Here is an 18,589-nt window from a genome sequence, read left to right on the forward strand (position 1 = left end):
AATACACGCATGCTGCTATCTTATTTTAAATGTATCGCAAGATACAGAGCAGTCTGAAAGTAAAATACATCTACCATTTCAAAGCACTGCACTTCTTTTTTTATCCTGTTCCATTCTTTTCTTTTCATTTTGAATTCTGACACTACAGTACACTTTGGAGACTATTAGTGCAGCCCCATAAGCAGGGAACGGGAAGAAAAATGATCACATGCTTCGATAATCATATGATAGCTGCACTTCATCTGATTCAAGGATCTGTGCATTTTTCTCTCCACTTAAAAAATGAAATGAAACAAAAAGCCACTCTTCAGAATGAGATTTTCATCCTTTCCTCTTATCATTCATCTTCTATCTGTGTTCAGAGTGAGAGAAGCACCATTTCTGCCTCTGAATGAACATTCCTACAGAATTACTTAACTATTTCATAGCACCTTTCTCCATGATCAGGTTTATTTTATGTCTGCTTTTGCTATGGGGCATGGGGGGCTCCCATGTGTTGAGTGTTCCTGGGGGGGATTTCCATAGCGCCCTGTGGAGTGCAATGAAGTTCTGGATCAGGCCACTAAAGTCCAGAATGGAACCCAATGGCTTCCAAGTGGGTTCACCATGACACCCACAGAACCTACAGATGGGGCCCTGACTACATGTGGAAGTGCTGAAACTGCAGAGTGCGGCTTATAAGGGGAGAATCAGAAATCATGGCAGGTATGGGGCTGACAGAAGAAATTAGCATCCCCATATCTAGTTCTTCCCTGTAATGTCTAGTAGAGCTTACTGTAGGACTGGATGCACAACTGCAGCACCCCCCCTCCCGAGGCCTTAATTGTGCCCCCCATGGGTGCCCGACCTTCCCGCTGCAACTGCCATATTCCCTCCCCAGCAATACAGATACCAGCAAAGAAAGAGCGATCTGAATCACAATCATTGAGGGAAGGAGTGGAGAGAAAGCTCTCCCTGCCCTCCCCTAGCGGTCCTCATACAGAGCGCTCTTTCCCTGCCATTACTGGCAGTGAGGAATATGAGATCTGTATCAGGACTGCTGGGATGGGCATGTGTACATCTGCATGTGTGCATACATGAGTGTGTGTGTGCAGCCTCTGAGCCAGCATCACCTGCAGCCCATGGGGTGGAAAAGATTTTGCACACCTTCTGTAGGCCATAACATAATTACACTGAGTTTCTCCTTCCCTGTTCCACCTCGTTGGCTGTTGACCCAGCATTCAACTTGCTGGTATGTGCTGTGTACATCTACATTATCCATTGTGAAACCAGGTGCACCATGAAGGTAAAAAGCCTGCTGTGGCCGCTCAATAGTACTATATCTAATCTGTCTAATATGGGCTTTACCCTCTACACGCTGAGGGATGGATGAACCTAGCCAACAGGGGCAAAGGCAAGGGGTAGGGAAACTCACAGCAAGATGATATATTATATGGTGACATTCATTAGACAGTATGGGGGAAAACTAGACACAGGGATGTCATTTTCAGCAGCAGCCTTGTGTCATCCCTAACGCCAAGCTGCACTCTTATTTGAGGACATGTCAGTCCAAAAAGATGATTCAGCACAGAGCCCATATAAGACTTTATGATCCATCTCTGCTAAAAGTGTTAGCACAGATGCTAATGTTTTCACTTATTTAAATAACAGTTACAGATATACATTAACTGTGCAATCCTATGAGTGTTTATACAGAAATAAAATCCACTGTGCTCAGTGGGGCATACTTCCTAGTAGGTATATGTAGGAGTGTGGCCAATGACATATAAAACAACCTCACAGGGTTGTTATGAGGACAAAATGGAGAGGAGGAGAGGACCATGTAAACTGCCTTCAATTCCTTGCAAGAAGAAAAAAGCTGAGATATAAATGTAATACTAAATAAATACATACATACAACAAAAGATATGGTTCCAGATTATTGTTATATGTGTCATTCCAAAGGAAGACCAATCAACGATACATGTATTCTCCTTGTTGTTTGACTTCCTATATACACTGATATAACTGATAAGTTACATTTAATTATTAGTATCTGCTCAAGACTCTTGAATACCGACCATACATCTGTGGAAAATTTATTAGTAACATTTCTTATTTATTTATTAGTCTGTACATATATAGCCACCCTATCACAGAGATTACCTGGATGGCAGTTAAAAAACTTAAGATGAACTCTATTTCTCTTCTTTTACCAATGCCACCCAGGTAACCAAATGACACCAGACAAGGATCAAGTAGAATATCATATCATATTGTGACATATCTTTAAAATCTATTTCCAGTTAAGTCTGAATAATTTTCATACACGTTTGTTCAAACGGTTGGTGGTGAGTCAATGGTGTCACGTAAAAAACAAAAGAAAAAGAAGATCACATGCTCTGCCTGGATTATTATCCTTTGCTGATCTTTTTAAAAGAAAAATCAATATCATTTAATACAGTCTTGCATCCTGTTGTGCGCACAAAGTCCCATTTTCATCTAAATAATGCAGCATACATTCCTAATCATGACACCAATATATCAGCCCTAGGTCAGGTCAAATTGTCTTTTCAATAATGCCCAAGCTAAATGGGAGTTCCTTCTCATGCCCTGCTTTCCTTCCTCAATTTCCCATGCCAAGTTTCTTTTCTTATTTTTTCTTTTAAAAGAGCCATGATAAATATTAGTTTAAGGTGTGTGTGTGTGTGTGGGGGGGAGCGTTGGCCACATCCTTATAAACATTCATACAGAATATAACACTAATCAGACAGAACATGGGTGGGACATCTTTGGCACAAGTGCCACATGACACAAGCACCTGGGGTTTGTGGCATTCCAGGACAGGAGTAGGAGAGCTTATGGGTCTACGCATATACAGAGTCAGGCCCACATTCGTATTTATCTTTTCCATGCTGCCTGCTCAGTTTGGAGCTCAGCTCCATACAGATGCAAAAACATACCTAATGCAGAGAGGGACTGTACATGAATTGTAGTGTGTACTATTATTTATTGCTCTATCTGTAAAATTTATACCCCACCCTTCAATGGCCAATCAGCATTCCCAGGGTGCTCCTGGGAGTGGCACTACTTGCTACTGTAGATCTGCTAAAAAATTTGGCCACTGCTGAGATAGAAGGATCATCACACAGACTTGCTGAATCTGAGTGGTAGACTATAAGTATAAGGGGTGAACTATGTCCCAGTTACTTATCTGCCACTTTGAAGTTTCCTTTTGTACTGAGCAGTTCTCTTTAAAATGTTACAAAGCATTTGTTCACTTATGTGCCCTTCTTAATGATATTTGTGATCACGGCAAGCAAAATAACCTTGCAAGAGCTGAGCTGCTAAATCAAAAGCTCAATTACTTTATTAATCTAAATAATATAACGGATGATAATTTATGTAACATAACCTTACAAGAGCTGAGCTGCTAGATCAAAAGCTCAGTTCCTTTGCTTATTATAAAAATAATATAATGGTGAACAATTTATCAGAAGATAAGCCTAGCAAAGTAATTCGATCTTAAAGATGGAGCAAACCAACAGGTATTGTACCTACCTGTAATCAATCAGATTAATATTCTCATGATTTTATTTTACACACAACACTTCTCCTACAGAATAAGGACGAATTTTTCCATTGTTTGTCAGTACAACTTGTTGAGGTTAGCTTGGGTTTCTAGTCTACTGGTTTGGTGCAGCCTTTTCCAATCCAGTTTCTCTAAATACTAGTGTGAAACCCTAGTCACTGTTGGAGTGGGTTCCTCCAACTGCTGAAAGTAATCTATCTTGCTAGCCAAATAGCATGTAATGCCCTGTAATACCACCTGGTTGCTTGATCAATTGCTCCCAAAAACAAACAAACAAAAACAACAGTCACAGACTCGCAACACTTGATACAAAAGAGAGCAAGTATACTCACCCAAATACACCCACTTCTGTACTAACTATTCAGGAGAACAATTCTCGCCACTCAAGCCGATGAAAACAGCCAATAACACCACTTGCATCAAGAAAGTTATATCATAAGACAAGAAAATCAGTCCAGTGTCTTTAAAAAGCAGTCACAAAGCAAAATGTCCCATACCAAATTAACCGATAAATAAGTGACTTATATGGAAAATGCTCTGCAGGCACAGAGAGGCAGAATAGCTCTGCAAACTGCAGCATTTTCAAAGTCTTCATTTCTTTTTATATCCAAATCCTGCCCCCTCCATGCCCAATATATATCCACTTAGACCTATGTAATGTATGCCTAATTTGCTACTTATTTTGCCAGTTCTCTAAGTTTATTTAGCCAGTTCTCTAAGCTAATCAGCACTAATCAAGAATAAAAGGGCTGCTTGTAGCAGACACCACCAGTAATAACTCTTGATCATTTTCTAAAAGCATAAAGCTGCCATCTTTATTCAAGCCATCAACTCAGACAGAAACACTGTTAATGCCTGCCATGACCTTTTCACAGTGAGAGCGAAGTAATGTTGCAGAAGGAGATTGTCTTCAACAACCCACCCAGGGGGTTATATTCCCCAGACAAATGGGAAGGTTGGTTTTTACATTCCCTTCTAGGTTGATATTTAGGGAGTGGGAAGCTGGGAGAGTGATGTGCATTCTGCAAACATTTCTAATAACCAAGTAGGCTTTGCTGTGTAATAAATACTCCATTGCCCTTTAAAGACATGGCATTGATTGATGGTCGGCTGGCCCTTCAGTGAAACTAACAAGGTTTCTGCTGTGCACTTCAAATTGAGCCCTCCACATGCAGCACAAGAACTGACAGTGCAATGCTGTATATGTCTACTATATATGTCTACTCAGAAATAAGTCCCACTGAATTCAATGGGGCTTACTCAGAGGTAAGTGGGTGCAAGGATTGCAGCTGGAATTCTAGCATTCATCTAAGCCAAATAAAGACATCCATCTTAGTATTTTTTTTCCTGTTTATATCTCAACAGGAAAAGCTGCTTATTAAGAATGGTAAAAGAAATGGACACAGTCTAGCCAAAGCGAAGCACTTCTAAAACCCACTGATTTCAAGCGCAGAGATGTAAGCATCTGTTTAACTCTCCCTCTAAGATCAACTGGATCTACAAGGGCATAACTTTGGCTGGATCGTTATGTCCTATGTTATTGCCACAGGGGAGATAAGCTCTAATATTGCCACGGACTGCCCCATGGATTCAGTTTTATGCTGGCAATTGTCTGGTGAGCTGGTATTCGACTATGGGTATGTCTGCAGTTCTCTAGCTCCATCTTTCGATGTGGGTTTGGGTCTCGTGATTTTAAAGGTTGTTTTCTTGGGTTATCTGCTCCTCCAGGAAATTGATGCACATTTTCTTTGGCATGATATGTTCTCAGATTATGCTAATAAAGCTAGGCCAGCTATGCTAGTATTTGGTTTCATTTATATCAAAGTCTCAGGGTAGGTTAAATGCAAAAAAACATTCTAAGATCCCTGGACACATGTGAGTGGGCTTTACTACTCTGCCATCGCTTTAGAAATATTTTTTTTAAAAAAACAAGAATCTCTCTGTTGAAATTTGCATGACACAAGTGGTTCCATTGCACGAGTAGCAGAACTACTGCCAACTACTGCTGGAAATGATTTCACAAGATTGCACCCATGTGCACTCATGCACATTTATATACCCCTCCAAATCCTTGTGAAAAATAGTTTCATGTTGATGACCAGATTTTGTATTTTAAGAGTGATGGAGGCACTATGCAAGCCTCAAAATAGACACATTCCCATCCCCCAATCCTGGATCAATCTTTTCAGGGAAAAATCCATTAGGCAGGTTTTCAGCTTGGTTCAGTTCCCTTCTTTGACGCAGATTGTTTTCTGGCTATGATAGGTACCTATAGGCTAGCTTCCGTGACATCACAGAAGACGGGGAGGTGCCATGGCTCAGTGGCACAGCACGTGCTTTGCATGCCAAACTTCCCAGGTTCCATCCTTGCTTCTCCAGGTAGGGCTAGGAAAGAATCCTGCCTGAAAACCTTGGAGATCCGCTGCCAGTCAGCGTCAGCAATATTGGGCTAGATGGAACAATAGTCTGACTCGGGATAAGGCAGCTTCCTGTGTTCCTCACAGCAACACTGATGAGCAGGAGTTTAAGCTTCAAAAGTCCACGAGATCATTTCTGATAGATACTATCTCTGTGGTCTGTCTGCAGTTAGAAGCTAACTGCAAAACCAGACAAAAGCTCATTAACATACAATGCAGCACAGCTGGCAAGCCAACTAATAATCATGGTATGGCTCTTTAGTAAGAACACAACCTTTTCTTTAGCCAGATAGTTAAAGGTAGTTCCTCAGAGGGCACTGACAGATAAAAGATATTTGCTTAAATGGGCTTTCGATGGCGATGGCTACTAACTGCTGGGCACAGCAACCTGCTCAGGCTGGGACTTGAGGTAAACAATTTGGCAGTTGGAATGCAACCAGTGAAGGAGAAAGAAGGCTGAGATTTTGCAGTTGCTTTGAAACAGTTGTTAGGAGGAGGCGGGGGCCTCTAAAGGCATGCTGTTGGCTTGTGGGGGGACTGATGCTATGTTACGATTACCGGGATCTGTGTGCTTGCCTAGTTCCCCATGGTCAACTCAACCTTAGCCTTCTTCATTTGGAGCTCCCTCTCAGTGTTCAAAAAGCTGCTTTTATAACCCTCAATAAATTGACTTTCCTCTCCCCCAGGAATCACCTCAAATCTGGAAGAGAGAGGATCCTTGCAGGCTCATCATCACTCACCAGGGGCAGTGCCAACTTTTCACCTTGCCTCCAATATCAATCAGCCTCTGCCTAGGCAATGTTACTGTAGGCACTCCAGTACTGTCTCTAGAAGCAGACAGGCAGTGAACCCTAGTTGTACGCCAGTGCTGGTGCACTGGGACCAAAGCCTCAGAGCCTCTTTATTAGGTTCTCCTGACCACCATCTTACAGGCATAATAACCCAGCAAAAATCAATGCATGCTGATTTTTAGTATGGATTGGAGGGTTTTGTTTTGTTTTTTTGCTCACGCTTAATAAAGAGCTGCAACTGCTAGGAAGCAGATTTTTGGATTTTTGTCCTCGACAAGTTTTCTTGATCAAATAAAAAATAACAATAATCAAGAAAATGCCTATAACATTTCCGTCTTAAAGAGATGTATCACTGCAATGGCACAAAGAATAACTTCACCCAGTGCAGGTGCAGCAGCAGCTTTGGTGAAGCAAGAGTTGTGAATCTGCTTAGTTGTCAGTAAGGCAGCTCATAGGAGCTGGCCGTAAGAGGAGTAACTAAAGGGAGAGGTACCAAACTCAATAACCAACTACTGCATGATAAATAATGCTCATGAAACCGGCAGAGTCAAAATCAATAAAAGGAAATGTCATTGCTGTTGGGATCCAGGCACAACTCAGGAAAAGCATTTCTCACTGGGTGTGTAGATGCCTAGATTTTTGATCTCATAAAGGTGAACCTCATCTTTCTCAGCATTCCAGATGATGTGTATGAGAGAGAAACCAGGTGCCATTCAGTATTAGATCCACAGTGCTGAGATAAAGCCAAAGCACCCATAAATCTACACCAGCTGGCTTGATCCAAGCCTGCATATCTTTTGACCCACCAAGCCCAACACCATGGATGTTTGGCAACCAGCAACTCAATAAAACCTCCCACTTTTGCTGCCTGCCTGGGACTGCAAAAGGGGGAGGGGACTTCTGAAGAGCCTGGCTGGCCACAATACCTGGCTGGCAGGCTCTGTTTGGTGTGGTGAATCACAAGATGCAAAGGCTGGGATTAAGCAAAATCCTATACCGACATTTTTATGCAAGGTTAAGAGGGACTTGTTGCACACTGTTCCTCCATGCCATTGGGTGTTTTTGAGTGCTCAGGCTTCAACCCTAACTGAATCACACTGCTTGGAAAAGGAGCATGCACATAGTTGTATGGGATCTCCAGTTGATCCACTGTATCTCTGCATTTAGAAAAGCTTGAATACCTGATACTGAGATATACTGAGAACTGAGACAGTGTGCAGAACTTTGCTTTTCCCTCATAAGAGATTCTGGCAGTAGCTCACTTACATGGGAGAAAGTAGTAGGCCATCACATCACCCTGAGGTCTCTTGTTCAATACACCAAGGGTGAGGAACCTCCAACTGGCAGGCCAAATGCAGGCCTCCATGCCTCTCAGTCTGGACCTCTGGACTATCCCCAGGCCATGCCCCCTCTTCCCAGGCTACATCCTTCATCAGCCCCACTTCAAGTTAATTAATATTATTTACTCCATCTTGATTTGTCCAATGAACACAGAGCTGATACAAAGCTGTGAAAGTTTGAGGCCTACAGAGGCAAGGAAAAAGGTCAGGCCTAGGGGCCTGGAGTTTTTTGTTGGGAGGGGGTATCCCTGAGAGGAGTAGTTACATTTTCCCTGGTAAGTTTCATTTCTTCAGATTTAAAACAGTACTTTCAGTTTTGAGGGAGGAGGGTATATAAAGAGAGTGAGAGAGCCAGCAAGAGCAGAGTCAGGGAGATCAGAGCCTGAAGAGGGAGCATGAAGAAGCAGCCTGGAGATGTCTAAGTACAGCTAGGGTAAAGGAGCTTGCACTTTGCAACTTTTATTTTCTCTTAATGCCTTTTGTATCACTCAACTTTATTGTGCAAGTACCTTTAATTGTGATTTGCTCGCTTTAATTTACTAGCAAACTGTTGTAGTTAAATCCTGTGTCTAGAGTGTCAATCACCCCACATCTACAGCCTAAACCCCATGTTATTGGGAAGGGGAAGTTTAAAAGTTCCTCTGGCAGGTACCAGAGGGTAGCACTGGGAGAGGAGGTTTCGGACCCGTGGCCACTTACTTGTGGGGTGCCACAGGGTTCCATCCTCTCCCCGATGCTATTTAACATCTATGTGAAGCCACTGGGGGCTATCATCAGGAGGTTTGGGGTGCAGTGTCATCAATATGCGGATGACACTCAGCTCTACCTCTCATTCAAATCTTCACCAAGGTTGGCCGTAGAATCCCTGTCCAAATGTCTGGAGACGGTGAGTGGCTGGATGGGGAGGAATAAGCTGAAGCTCAACCCTGACAAGACTGAGGTACTTTTGGTGGGAGACAAGAGGAGGCTGGGGGATGTTGACCTGGTGTTGAATGGGGTACAGCTACCCTTGAAAGACCAGGTCCGCAGCCTGGGGGTCATTTTGGACTCCCAGCTGTCCATGGAGGCTCAGGTGTCAGCTGTGAGCCGGACAGCGCTGTATCAACTCCATCTGATACGGCGGCTGCGCCCCTACCTTCCTGACCATCTGCTCCCATCGGTAGTACATGCCCTGGTCTCCTCTCGTTTAGACTACTGTAATGCGCTCTACGTGGGGTTACCCTTGAAGACGGTTCGGAAACTGCAGCTGGTACAGAACGCGGCGGCTCGCCTGATTAAAGGCAGCCGCCAGCGAGATCACATCACTCCAGTGCTGAAGGAGTTGCACTGGTTACCAGTTGTTTTCCGGGCCAAATTCAAGGTGTTGGTTTTGACCTTTAAAACCCTATATGGTTCCGGCCCAGCCTATCTTAAGGAGCGCCTCCAGCAACACCAGACAGACCGCTTAACAAGATCAGCCTCGGATGGCCTTCTCTCTGTCCCATCAGCCAGGACAGCTAGACTGGTGGGGACGAGGGAGAGGGCCTTCTCTGTGGTGGCCCCCACTCTGTGGAACTCCCTCCCTAGGGAACTCCGTCATGCCCCCTCTTTAATGAGCTTCCATCCTGCATAAAAAACGTGGTTGTTCAGGCAGGCATTTGGGGTGGGTTAGGGTATTTTTTTAAAAAAATTTATGGTAAAATTTTATTGTTTTAAATTGTTTATGGTGGGTTGTACATCGCCCAGAGTGGCTGGGTGACCAGTCAGATGGGCGATTAATAAATTTAATAAATAAATAAATAAATAAAATAAAAGGAGGAAGGTGGGACTCTTAAGGAGGCAAGAGATCCTTAAGGAGTTCCTCAGTGTATCCAGGTCATAAGGGGAACCCTGACAAGGGCACATTGCACAAGTTGGGTAAGGAGAATGCCTGGGTGCAAATGCTTTTTTCCCCATTGTGCACTGAACAAAGATAAGTATCACATCTGTAACTTCTCCACTTTGGGCTCAGACCCCACCCACTTAGCACTGGCCACACCCACTGCTGGAATGCAGTCGCAGATATGTTTTCGACAGAGGTAATGCAGACTTCGATGGGGAAAAGGTTTCCCAGCCCCTGCTGTGGTACACAGACTAAGAGGGCATTTGACACAAGGGCAAATCTCATGTTTGCATGCTATTGCTGAAATCACAATACAAAGTTCTGCAGCACCTTGACAATAATCATGGTTTGTTGTACACTGGCTATATCAGCCCCCTTCATCCTAAGAGTTTTGGCGCTGGTGCAACTGCTTGCAACAGGTCCATGAAAATGTCATGGCTGTTCATGGCACACATGCTCATCTCACTTTCAAATAGCAGCAGCATGAGCATGCCCCATGTGAAGGCACCAATTCTCCAGCCGCGAGCCCAATGGCTTCCCAGATATCTTCTGAAGTGCTTGTTTGATGGCTTTCTTTGCATCAGGCCTAAGAGATCCAAACATGGCAAAAGACCTGGGACTTCCATCAGTTCTGTTTAACCTTGGTTGGATCTGACCCTCCTGACATTATGAAGACATGTAACTTTGGGAGATCCTGGACCCTTTCCTTCACATAAAAGCTAGGAAGTGTACAGTCAAAAGTGGCTTTACCAGGAGCTTCAGATGTTACCCTGCTACATAAGAACAGGATGTGAAAACTCCTCCATCTTCCTGTTCCTCCACAGCAACAGCATATCCTCCTAAATACAACCTCTGAATCTTCCAGTTGGGGGAGGTGGTTGTGCAATGCCCGAGAAAGGGAGATGTGAAGGTTGCATGTCAGATGTGACATTGTTGTGGAGAAACATGAAACACGCATCATGCTTCCAGATTGCAAGATAATGTCTGCAATGTCCCTACACGGGTGCCTTTCTGCCAGCTTCCCATGAGAAAAAAGTCAACAACATTGAATTCTTGCATGGATAGTAACTTATCTCCTCGTACTTTTGAAGAGTAAGGGACAGGTTGTAGCTTGCTGATTTTATCTTATTCTGGGCTTCTAGGTGGGTCATGCTATCTGTGTTGGCTCCATCAATAGCTATCACCAAGTCCCCTTGGTTCATCTGGGACTGAGCTGCCTTGCTGCCAGGTGTAATCTGCAGAAGAAAAAAAGAACAGGAGAGAGAGAGAGAGAGAGAAAGAAAGAAAGACTGTCAAGACAGAGTGCAATTCCTCTACCCCAGCCTCACCCAAACTGGTACCCTCCAGATATGTTGGACTACAGCTCCCATAATCCCCAAGCCAGCAGAGCTGATCTATACCAAGTATATGTCCATCTACTGATTCATCAGAATTGACAGTACACTGACAGTTAAAAAGAGCCCTAGGGTATTTAGGAGCTTTTGGCTCACCTCTATTGCATCTTGCAATAACTGATTATAAACACCAGTATTATAAACATTGTCATTAGTTTCTACAAGTGGTTACAGTTCAAAATGTACTGTAAGCAAGCAAAGACTTGGAATAGCAAGAAAGAGATTGGGGCTACTTATCTGAACCTGCTTCAGTTTCTCTCTCTCAGTCTCTCTCTCTCTCTCTCTCTCTCTCTCACACACACACACACACACACACACAGAAGGTATACTTAGGAGTATGCAGGCCACTGCCTGTGATTTAGACATTTCCCCATCCTAATTAGTTTCCATTCATCCACTGGCATTTGCGAAGCAGAAATTCCAGGTGGATTGTGCCCAACGTAGGACATTTAAGGAAGAAGACATTTCCTACCATGCAAATATTCTACTACTCTTCTACCATCCAGAGGCTAGTTTAGGTCCACAGGGAGCATGATAATAAATAAATAAATAAATACATGTCAACGCTCTTGACAGCTAAGTATGCTTAAATCCCCATGATCGACTGCATCCTCATTTAGTGGCTCACACACTAGGGAAGAATATAAGGTAGGGAGAGGCAACTGAAGGTACGGAAGCCAAATTCAGCTCACAAGGGCTTCCTACATGGCCACCAGCATATTCTCCTGAACCCAAGGACACCTCACTCTCCCCCTGCATGCTATTATATACCTTAATAGTGGTGATGAATGGCTGAAGGGCCTAAAGGAAAGGCTCTGCGAAAGTCTACATTGCTCTTCACACCATGGAGAGAGGGGGCATGGAGCCCTTTCCCAATGCCTCTGCTTCTTAGGAGTGACACCCAAAGCATATGTTACTTTAAAGACTACAGCTTTTTTCTTTTTATCTACTCTACAGTAAGCACAGGGCCCTAATCTGCGTTGGGCACCTAGTGGGGGGTGGGTAGGGGGATTTTAACCCTTTCCCCCTGCTGCAGTTCTGTTCTGGATCCCCTGTGCCTGCAATATATAGTGCCAAAGCGTGACCCCTTTGGTTTAGTGGGCAGAGTTACTGTTGCTGGTGATTCAGCCCTTGTTCAGTTCAAAATGTGACCCTTGGTAGAAACAAAAATCAGGAATATACCTGCAATACATTCATGATGACTGGTGCAAAAGTAGGCAAATATGCTCTCCAATCACCTAACCCTAACGCTGGGATAAAAACAAAAAGAAGCAAAGGCAGATTAAATCCAGCCGGATGGTAATTTGCAGTGCCAGTTTTGGCCAGAAGCAGCAATCCAAGTATCACAAGAGTATCTCAGCAGTCCATAGATAAAGCAATCAGAACAGAAATGGTATTGGGGACAAATATTTGCGGTGGTCATACTGGGGTTTCTCTAACATAGCTCCTCCTAAAAACAACCTGGGCTGGCCTTATAAGTGGGATACTTGACAGAATAGGACTGTTAAGCAGAAAGCAAGATGTGATCCTGGATAATACAAGTTCTTTAAGAAAGAGAGAGAGAGAGAGAGAGAGAGAGAGAGAGAGAGAGAAGTATTCAGCTGTCTCCTCTATGACTATATATTTCTCCCATCTTGAAATATAGATGCCTATTTTGTCATAAAATGTTAACTAGTCTGAGCTGCTGACATATCTAAGTTCAGGAAAGCTGACTCCTGGTGCATCCCACCTGCTTGTACTTATCAAGAGCAAAGATTCATTGCTGAGCACTGACTCTCTTTCTGGAAAAAGCCAAAAAACAGCCTAAATTAGGAATTCCTGCTCAACACATCAGCCTTGCCCCTTTCTCTCTTTACACCACCTTAACACCAGAACTAATCAATCAATCCTCGAAAAATGTACATTGCAAACTAGCCTCCTTTCTGTTTTCCAAAGTTCACAGAGTGATTCCATACAAATGCCTCCTCATGTGAAACCAAGGAGGTACGGTCCCTATGAGAAGACTGCACCACCTTAAGTGCATATATGAATCAGCTGCAAAAGACACAAAGCCTGATTTGCATGATTATCACTTTTCTGGAGATTCTGCTTTAATGGAAGTTCTGTATAACAGATACTTCATTCTGGGCATGGTATCTTATCAATTTCTTGAGTGGAATACACTTTTTTCTTTTTTGCAGTCATTGCCCCCTCCCTTCTCGTATGAGATCCCGTGTGCTCATTAGCAGGACCAGCCCTGGACAGGGACTTAATTCTTCTTTTCCGTTGCAATAGCTTAAGTAAGGACTTCTCTACTTTGAAGCAAAACTCCCACACCCTTACCAGAGTCTTTGCAGGATTATGATCAGCACAATACATGGGCTGGGGGCTGTTTCCTTTGTGGGCAAGTTCCATATGTTTCATTTATAAGTAGATGGTGCTGCAATATTGTACATCTTTAATGGGGGGGTTATATTTTTTACTGCATATTTAAAAAGGAAGAATAAAGCTTAAAAACAACAGGAGAAGCACTGGAAGTTGAGGATGTCATGAAAAGAACCCACAAACGTCCATGAGTGACCAACCACAAGTGCATGATAAAAGTCTCGTGTGAAAAGGACCGAAGACAGTGGGGCTGGCATCAAAGGTAGGCATGGTTAGGCATCTACCAACGCCCCACACCCCAGCAGGGGCCCACTGACAAAAGCCCCCTGGAGTTGCTCCTACCATGCAACCTGCTTGTTCCCCTGCCTCTTGCTCTGGCCCAGACAATGATAGTAGTGAGAAGGAGGAGCAGTAGATGCCACTGCGTACTTGTTCACTGTCTCACTGCCTGTCAGACAAGGAAGCCATAGCAATGATGAGAAAAAGGATGAGGAGCAATAATTTCTGGTGACAATGGCAGTGAGAAAGTAGACTAATGGAGGGAGGGGGCTCATTGAGGTTATCTTGCCCAAAGGGGCCTCCAAAACCTGGAACCAGCACTGTAAACAGAAAGCATCCTGAGGTTGCTAGGCAACTGTAACATCCTAATTCCTTTCTGGGCTGCCTACAAATTCCAAGTCAGCAGTTACAAGGTACACCTGCCTCAGGTGTCACATTCAGTTACTCCACAAATGCCACAATAGTGCATCCCCATTGTTGCCAGTGTGAAAGGACTGGAGAAGGATATTGTTGTTGCCTAGGAACCACTCAGCCTTTCCCCTAATCACCTACATCTGTCCTCAAATGGGCAGACTGGCATTGCTAGCATATTATGGTCTGTAGCGGGGCAGGGCAGGGAACATGGAAGATGAAGGTCAAAATGGCAAAAGCTAGGCAATCTCTGTTGTGTTGTGCTGCATTATAGGTAGGCAATTATTGCCCTCTTTGCATTGTGAAGAATTAGTGGGAGTGAGGGAGGAGAAGAATCAAGGCCTTGATCCTGCAAAGCAATTATGGGGCCAAAGAATGGTCTGAGGACAGATGCTGCTGCCACGTCATTAAACCTAAGTGAATCTCAGTCTGGTAAGTAAATGCAGGACTCCCCAGGAACTCCCACCCTGGAAAACTGTTCTGAGATTCAGCAGAATTCACCTCAGAATTCACCTCATTCAGCAGAATTCACCATATAACACCTGTCTTATGATTTTTAATTCATGCCTCCTGGTTTTATTGCATAGTGATCATTTTCACTTAATTTATATTTGCACTACAGTTTTATTATTGTAAACCGTCTGGATATGCTGTTCATGGCAGGCAGTATAAAATAATTAAAAATAAATAAACTGACCCCAGGGAGTTATGACGACTTCTCAGCATTTTGACAGACGTGATCAGAGCTGAAGCTTACAACAAAGAGATAAAACTGGATAGAAAACCAAACCCAAAGGGATGTGAAACGAGTCTGATCTTTAACCAAACTTTGATTCCTAAAGGCTGCCTCATCTCAAAGGCTGAAGCATATAGTTACTAAAATTAGATGTTAATTGGCTTCCACTACCTACTTCCAAGAAAGCCAAAAGCATGCAACTGGGACCAGCACAGGGAACACTCAGTAATCAAAAGTGAGCGATGTTCCAGTACACTGTGGCAGATAAAACAGAGCCAGCTCTGAAATATCAGGGAACACGGGGACTATCTTGTTCCAATCTAGAAGTACGGAATGGAATGAAGAGCCTCTGTCTGCTGACACTATGAGCTTGTCTACACTGTAGCTTGCCACAAGTCAAAGGTACACCATGCTGGTTCTCGGGATTGGCCACCTTCTTTGTATCTCACGGTGTGTTCTGCTCAATGTTGCCAACTTCCCTTAGATGGGCGAAACAAGTCACACGGCACAGCTTTTGCTTGGCTGGACCATTTCAGACTGCAGGTGAGGGTCTGTGTGTTTGAGTGCACACCCATGTAAAACCATTTTGAAACATACAAAACGGCCAGGCATTAAATATGAATGATCATAAACTGTCAGATACTATCAAGTACTGCATGCCGCTGCATGTCGCCTGTCAAGTCAGTCAAATATTAAATACTGTTGCATGCCAGCTATCAACTATGGAATACTACTGCATGTTATCTATCACTAGCAAGTATTAAGCACCACAACAAAATCATCAGAAGCGGGAGACCACCCATTGGTCCAATGAAGAAACAGCTTCCTTTTCTCTTTCATCTCCATTCCTTTTCCTTTTGTATCATGTCTATTAGACTGTGAGTTTGCAGGCAGGGATTCTCTTATCTTTTAAAGTACTTAGAAAATTTTAGGCACTTTGAGTGTGATGATAATGATAATGATAATAATGATATTGTCAACTATCTATAGTCAAATATCCAGTGGTGTAGTGGTAAATGTTGAAGTACGGGTGCTCATCCTGACAGATCCCATACCCACACCCCCATGGAGAGTCCAAAAATTTAGGCAACTGTGTTAATCCATATCAACAAACCAGTTCTGGAAGTTTTCATCTCCACTAGGAGCAGGTTTTTTATAAAGGTAATGGGTCTCAACAGCCCATTCAAGACCAAACCACCCCAAAATACGTTGCATTACAACAGGAAACAATATATCCTTGCTGGGAAAATTCATTTTCCACCAGCTACTGTGAGGATTGCAGCTAAGCTTAGAGGGAACAAGGAATTCTGAAGGGGGTGGCAGATGACATCCGCATCCCGGCTAATAAAAAAGTGCTGCATCCCTGTGAGCCCTGGTTCCATTGTTGTTGTTCAGTCGTTCAGTCGTGTCCGACTCTTCGTGACCCCATGGACCATAGCACGCCAGGCCTTCCTGTCCTGCGCTCTCTCCCGGAGCGTGCTCAAGTTCATATTCGTTGCATCCGTGATGCTATCTAGCCATCTCATCCTCTGCCGTCCCCTTCTCCTTTTGCCTTCAGTCTTTCCCAGCATCAGGGTCTTTTCCAGGGAGTTTTCTCTTCGCATTAGGTGGCCAAAATATTGGAGCTTCAGCTTCAGTATCTGTCCTTCCAATGAGCAGTCAGGGTTGATTTCCTTTAGGATGGACTGATTTGACCTCCTTGCAGTCCAGGGGACTCGTAAGAGTCTTCTCCAGCACCACAGTTCGAAAGCATCAATTCTTCGGCGCTCAGCCTTCCTTATAGTCCAGCTCTCACAGCCATACATTACTACTGGGAAAACCATAGCTTTGATTAGACGGACCTTTGTCGGCAAGGTGATGTCTCTGCTTCTTACTATGCTGTCTAGGTTGGCCATAGCTTTCCTCCCAAGGAGCAAGCGTCTTTTAATTTCATGGCTACAGTCACCATCTGTGGTGATCTTGGAGCCCAAGAAAGTAAAATCTGTCACTGCTTCCATTTCTTCCCCTTCGATATGCCAGGAAATGATAGGGCCAGATGACATGATCTTAGTTTTTTTAATGTTGAGTTTCAAACCAGCTTTTGCACTCTCCTCTTTCACCCTCAACAAGAGGCTCTTGAGATCCTCTTCGCTTTCTGCCATTAGGGTGGTATCGTCTGCATATCGGAGGTTGTTGATAATTCTCCCAGCAATCTTAATTCCGACCTCTGATTCATCCAACCCGGCATTTCTCATGATGTACTCTGCATATAAGTTAAATAAGCAGGGTGACAATATGCAGCCTTGTCGTACTCCTTTCCCAATTTTGAACCAATCGGTTGTTCCATCTCTGGTTCTTACTGTTGCTTCTTGACCCTCGTACAGGTTTCTCAGGAGACAGGTAAGGTGGTCTGGTACTCCCATCACTTTAAGAATTTGCCACAGTTTGTTGTGATCCACACAATCAAAGGCTTTAGCATAGTCAATGAAGCAGAAATAGACGTTTTTCTGGAATTCTCTTGCTTTCTCCATGATCCAGCGAATGTTGGCGATTTGATCTCTAGTTCCTCTGCCTCTTCGAAACCCAGCTTGTACTTCCGGTAGTTCTCGGTTCGCATACTGCTGAAGCCTAGCTTGTAGGGTTTTGAGCATCACCTTGCTGGCATGTGAAATGAGCGCAATTGTGCGGTAGTTTGAACACTCTTTGGCGTTGCCCTTCTTTGGAATTGGAATGTAAACTGACCTTTTCCAGTCTTGTGGCCACTGTTGAGTGTTCCAGATTTGTTGGCATATTGAATGCAGCACTTTAACAGCATCATCTTTTAGGATTTTAAATAGCTCGGCTGGAATACTGTCATCTCCGCTAGCTTTGTTGTTACTAATGCTTCCTAAGGCCCACTTGACTTCACTCTCGAGGATGTCCGGCTCAAGTTCAGTGACCGCATTATCATGGCTATCAGGGACATTCAGATCTTTCCTGTATAGTTCTTCTGTGTATTCTTGCCACCTCTTCTTAATCTCATCTGCTTCTGTTAGGTCCCTGCCTTCTTTGTCCTTTATCATGCCCGTCTTTGCACAAAACGTTCCCTTGACATCTCCAATTTTCTTGAAGAGATCTCTAGTCTTTCCCATTCTATTGTTTTCCTTGATTTCTTTGCATTGTTCATTTAAGAAGGCCTTCTTGTCTCTCCTTGCTATTCTCTGGAACTCTGCATTCAGTTGGGTATATCTTCCCCTTTCTCCTTTGCTTTTCGCTTCCCTTCTTTCGTGAGCTACTTGTAAAGCCTCATCAGACAGCCACTTGGCTTTCTTGCATTTCTTTTTCTTTGGGACGGATTTCGTTGCTGCCTCCTGAACAATGTTACGGACCTCCGTCCATAGTTCCTCAGGCACTCTGTCTATCAGGTCTAATCCCTGAAATCTATTCCTCACCTCCACTGTATATTC

At 43.7% G+C, this 18,589-nt stretch overlaps 1 protein-coding gene across 3 annotated transcripts in view; it reads right to left on the bottom strand.

The window, feature by feature from the left end:
- LDB3 (LIM domain binding 3) overlaps window positions 1–18,589 on the bottom strand; it is a 197,083-nt gene that overhangs the window by 97,939 nt on the left and 80,555 nt on the right. For all 3 annotated transcript variants that reach the window (XM_084845328.1, XM_084845330.1, XM_084845327.1), the window contains exon 3: window positions 11,064–11,215. In XM_084845328.1, the coding sequence (XP_084701454.1) occupies window positions 11,064–11,215 (152 nt within the window). The remainder of the gene's footprint in view (window positions 1–11,063; window positions 11,216–18,589) is intronic.

The sequence above is a fragment of the Heloderma suspectum genome, chromosome 3 (genome assembly GCF_057233095.1).
Source record: "Heloderma suspectum isolate Gila_16-S chromosome 3, 16-S_ref, whole genome shotgun sequence".
In the NCBI taxonomy this organism is placed as follows: Eukaryota; Metazoa; Chordata; class Lepidosauria; order Squamata; family Helodermatidae; genus Heloderma; species Heloderma suspectum.